Here is a 5,545-nt window from a genome sequence, read left to right on the forward strand (position 1 = left end):
AGCATGCCTCTGGACTGCATGACTTCCAGTGGGCAGCCACCTGGGACACAAAAACAGGGGGGGAGGCTTGATTTGTTAAACATGCAAATTGGTCCCACCTGTGACACATACATCCATCATCATAAAGGGACCAACACAGGTGTGTCCATTCTGGTCCGAAGCAACTGAACGTGAGTTGGGCTCACACCATAGAGATAGCTAGAGGAGGCAACATGGTATCTGTCCCATGATGACATCTGTGAGAGCGTGACGGGCAGGGACATTGAAGCCATCTCCATTCTGAAGTAGTCAATTATTATCTCCTTCTACTACTTCTATGAGTTGGTTAACAAACTGAAAGGGTGAATACTGCCACCTGGAGGGTGTTGTTGGAACAGGTATAAAGCCAAGGTTGCCGATTTACTGCCAGCTGCACTTATGGAACGTTTTGCTGATCGCTCCTGATGACCTGGATGGAATTATGTGATTATTTCTTAACCCATAGGAAGTCCCACCTAGTTGACAACTTCAAAATGGTGAAAGTCCCCAATGGCGCTGCCCATGCTAAAATTGGCTTTTGGGCACTAGAGACCTCTATCTATCTTTATGGCTCACACACACATAAAGGGGCGGGTTAACAGCATGAGATTGACACATTTTATACAAATCCCAATAACTCCCCTTTGCCACATGTAGTTACTGTATGACACAACAAGAGTTGACGGAGGTGGGACTACCTTAACCTGCCAGCCATCCCCAGCTAGACAGAGCTCCAAAATGAAAGATGGCACCAAGAAAGGAGGAAGGTAGGTGTATTTTCATGTTTCATCCCATTTGTTTTTACTATAGTTTGATGTATTAAAATTCAAAGTAATAAAACAGTTATGCTGAAGGAATTGTATAGATGGCATTGTTCCTCTGTGCACGGAATGCAGGTGTTTTCACAGTCACTTAAGTTGACATGTAGGAGGTTGTTTAGTGCTCAGCTCAGGTATAGACAATGAAGCATGGAGTTCTGAGTGACGTGCTCAAATTATGTGATAACTAGCCTGGTAAAGAGGAACCTCTGGCAGAACTAAAGCTTGTGTCTATGTGATAACTAGCCTGGTAAAGAGGAACTTCTGGCAGAACAAAAGCTTGTCTGAGGTGGTGCACCGGCTGCTGTTCAGTGTCTGAGGCGGTGCACCGGCTGCCGTTCAAATCAAATCGAATCAAATTTTATTGGCCACATTCGCCGAATACAACAGGTGCAGACATTACAGTGAAATGCTTACTTACAGCCCTTAACCAACAGTGCATTTATTTTTAACAAAAAAGTAAAAATTAAACAACAACAAAAAAAGTGTTGAGAAAAAAAGAGCAGAAGTAAAATAAAATAACAGTAGGGAGGCTATATAGACAGGGGGGTGCCGGTGCAGAGTCAATGTGCGGGGGCACCGGCTAGTTGAGGTAGTTGAAGTAATATGTACATGTGGGCAGAGTTAAAGTGACTATGCATAAATAATTAACAGAGTAGCAGCAGCGTAAAAGGATGGGGTGGGGGGGCAGTGCTAATAGTCTGGGTAGCCATGATTAGCTGTTCAGGAGTCTTATGGCTTGGGGGTAGAAGCTGTTGAGAAGTCTTTTGGACCTAGACTTGGCACTCCGGTACCGCTTGCCGTGCGGGTGGGCGGAGAGAGAACAGTCTATGACTAGGGTGGCTGGAGTCTCTGACAATTTTGAGGGCCTTCCTCTGACACCGCCTGGTATAGAGGTCCTGGATGGCAGGAAGCTTGGCCCCAGTGATGTACTGGGCCGTATGCACTACCCTCTATAGTGCCTTGCGGTCGGAGGCCAAGCAGTTGCCATACCAGGCGGTGATGCAACCAGTCAGGATGCTCTCGATGGTGCAGCTGTAGAATTTGAGGATCTGAGGACCCATGCCAAATCTTTTCAGTCTCCTGAGGGGGAATAGGCTTTGTCGTGCCCTCTTCACGACTGTCTTGGTGTGTTTGGACCCTGATAGTTCGTTGGTGATGTGGACACCAAGGAACTTGAAGCTCTCAACCTGTTCCACTACAGCCCCGTCGATGAGAATGGGGGCGTGCTCAGTCCTCTTTTTTTTCCTGTAGTCCACAATCATCTCCTTTGTCTTGGTCAAGTTGAGGGAGAGGTTGTTGTCCTGGCACCACACGGCCAGGTCTCTGACCTCCTCCCTATAGGCTGTCTCATCGTTGTCGGTGATCAGGCCTACCACTGTTGTTGGTCGGCAAACTTAATGATGGTGTTGGAGTCGTGCCTGGCCATGCAGTCATGGGTGAACAGGGAGTACAGGAGGGGACTGAGCACGCCCCTGAAGGGCCCCCGTGTTGAGGATCAGTGTGGCAGATGTGTTGTTACCTACCCTTACCACTTGGGGGCGGCCTGTCAGGAAGTCCAGGATCCAGTTGCAGAGGGAGGTGTTAATTCCCAGGATCCTTAGCTTAGTGATGAGCTTTGAGGGCACTATGGTGTTGAATGCTGAGCTGTAGTCAATGAATAGCATTCTCACGTAGGTGTTCCTCTTGTCCAGGTGGGAAAGGGCAGTGTGGAGTGCAATAGAGATTGCATCATCTGTGGATCTGTTGGGGCGGTATGCAAATTGGAGTGGGTCTAGGGTTTCTGGGATAATGCTGTTGATGTGAGCCATGACCAGCCTTTCGAAGCACTTCATGGCTACAGACGTCAGTGCTACGGGTCGGTAGTCATTTAGGCAGGTTATCTTAGAGTCCTTGGGCACGGGGACTATGGGGTGGTCTGCTTGAAACATGTTGGTATTACAGACTCAGTCAGGGACATGTTGAAAATGTCAGTGAAGACACTTGCCAGTTGGTCAGCACATGCTCGGAGTACACGCCTGGTAATCCGTCTGGCCGCTGCGGCCTTGTGAATGTTGACCTGCTTAAAAGTCTTACTCACATCGCTACGGAGAGCGTGATCACATAGTCATCCGGAACAGCTGGTGCTCTCATGCATGCTTCAGTGTTGCTTGCCTCGAAGCGAGCATAGAAGTGGTTTAGCTCGCCTGGAAGTCTTGTGTCACTGGGCAGCTCGCGGCTGTGCTTCCCTTTGTAGTCTGTAATAGTTTTCAAGCCCTGCCACATCCGACGAGCGTCAGAGCCAGTGTAGTACGATTCAATCTTAGTCCTGTATTGACTCTTTGCCTGTTTGATGGTTCGTCGGAGGGCATAGCGGGATTTCTTATAAGCGTCCGGGTTAGAGTCCCGCTCCTTGAAAGCGGCAGCTCTACCCTTTAGCTCAGTGCGGATGTTTCCTGTAATCCATGGCTTCTGGTTGGGGTATGTACGTACGGTCACTGTGGGGACGACATCATCGATGCACTTATTGATGAAGCCAGTGACTGATGTGGTGTACTCCTCAATGCTATCTGAAGAATCCCGGAACATGTTCCAGTCTGAGGTGGTGCACCGGCTGCTGTTCAGTGTCTGAGGTGGTGCACCGGCTGCTGTTCAGTGTCTGAGGTGGTGCACCGGCTGCTGTTCAGTGTCTGAGGTGGTGCACCGGCTGCTGTTCAGTGTCTGAGGTGGTGCACCGGCTGCTGTTCAGTGTCTGAGGTGGTGCAGACCCTTTGCTATGAGACTCTAAATTGAGCTAATGTATTTATGTTTTTTATTTTTAATACATTTGCAAAAATGTCTACCTGTTTTTGCTTTGTCATTATGGGGTATTGTGTGTAGATTTATGAGGATTTTTTTATTTAAGCCATTTTAGAATAAGGCTGTAACGTAACAAAATTTGGAACAAGTCAAGGGGTCTGAATACTTTCCGAATGCACTTTATATCATTTTTGAAGACTGCAATTCCACAGTAACAGAATGATGCTGAGACTCCGATTTTTCATACAACTCAAGGACGCACAAGGACGACTTAACAATTTCTCTCTCTCTCCTCCAGTCAGGAGATGGTGGAAGGCGAGAGATACCGCTGGTGGTCCGGCTTTCGCTGCTGTTTCCTCATCCTTCTCCTCACAGTGATGGCCATCTTCTTCTTCACCAACGACCGGTCAGCAGAGTGTGCCCCAAGATGGTGGACAGAATACCATGGTGGTTCAGCCAACAGATCTGGTTCTACCAACACCACTAGTGCAGTAGTTTCTCCAAACTCCACTGCCTTTTCCATAGACGCTCATGAAACTGCATCTGCCAATTCAACAGATCATCAGACTTCACTTACCAACTCTACTCAACAGGCCATCAAACTCAATCCAACACATAATGAAACTGGTGCCATCACGACTGCACTGACCATCACCACTAATCTGATTACAGAGGTCAAGGCAGTTCTTGCCACTGGACTGGCCACTCCTGTTCCATATGTGTCCCCAGGACCGTACCATGTAGAATACCCATCAGAGTACCACTTCATCCTGGATGAGCCGGAGAAATGCCGGGAGCAGAACCCCTTCCTGGTTCTGGTGGTGCCAGTGGCGCCCTATAACAGGGAGGCTCGTGACGCTGTCCGCAGTACTTGGGGCAGTGAGAGGCAGGTACTGGGAAAAGAGGTCCGTCTGTTCTTCCTGCTGGGACTTCCCAGTGGAGAGAGGACAGAGCAGCTCCAGGAGAAGGTGCTGCAGGAGAGCAAAGAGCACCAGGATCTGCTGCAGAGCGACTTCATAGACAGCTACAAAAACCTGACCATCAAGACCATGGTGATGATGGAGTGGCTGAGCTCTCGCTGCCCCAACGCCTCCTACGCCATGAAGATCGACTCAGACATGTTCCTCAACGTGAACACCTTGGTCAACATGCTGCTTCACGCTCCAAAGCAGAACTACCAGACTGGACTAGTGGCCCAATGGGGAGCAGTTCTAAGAGACCATAACTCCAAATGGTACCTTCCAAAGGAGGTGTTTCCTGAGAACATATACCCACCTTATGCTCTGGGCCTGGGCTATGTCTTCACCTTAGACCTCCCCAGGAAGCTGGTGGAGGCGTCCAGGCATGTTAAAGCCATCTACATAGAGGATGTGTATCTGGGACTGTGTATGAGACACCTGGGCATTCGTCCTACTAACCCCCCCAATGGAAACCTCTTCCAGGTTTCCCCTGTGGCTTATGACCGCTGCACCTACTCACGGCTGATAGCCACCACCACACACAGTATCACTCACCAGGTCAAAGCATGGAAAGACTTACTCAAACCTGGTCCTCCGTGCTGATCACGTACACTAACAAACTGACTGATGTACCAATCACTTCATCGTTGTTTGTTCTTGCCAAAGATGTAATCCGGTGAATTTGTAATGCATTTCCATTTTGATTAAAACGTTTAATGATGATGATGTTACTGAATTTGGATCAGAAGAGAGTTTACACGCACACTTCCAATCTTATCTCCTTTGTGGTGCTGGGAGTTACTGGCCCAAAACAATATACGTTGGAGAAAAAGGTATGGTACCGAAACGTCAACCACAACAAATGTGTGGAGGTACAATCTTGTGTGCAGGAGTTATTTATATTTTTCTACTGTTTTTATTTTATTTTATGGCCATACTGTATATGAATAGTAATTTTACAACTTGAATAGT

The 5,545-nt window shown here is 48.1% G+C and overlaps 1 protein-coding gene across 1 annotated transcript; it reads left to right on the forward strand.

Annotated features, from left to right (window-relative positions):
- The first annotated feature begins 633 nt into the window (after nucleotides 1–633).
- Nucleotides 634–5,299, forward strand: LOC121564013 (beta-1,3-galactosyltransferase 2-like). The gene is made up of 2 exons (XM_041875604.2): nucleotides 634–785; nucleotides 3,913–5,299. The coding sequence occupies exons 1-2, from the start codon at nucleotides 757–759 to the stop codon at nucleotides 5,174–5,176; spliced, it is 1,293 nt and encodes a 430-aa protein (XP_041731538.2). The 5' UTR covers nucleotides 634–756; the 3' UTR covers nucleotides 5,177–5,299.
- The last annotated feature ends 246 nt before the right edge of the window (nucleotides 5,300–5,545 follow it).

This window comes from Coregonus clupeaformis, unplaced genomic scaffold, assembly GCF_020615455.1.
Source record: "Coregonus clupeaformis isolate EN_2021a unplaced genomic scaffold, ASM2061545v1 scaf0920, whole genome shotgun sequence".
Lineage (NCBI taxonomy): Eukaryota > Metazoa > Chordata > Actinopteri > Salmoniformes > Salmonidae > Coregonus > Coregonus clupeaformis.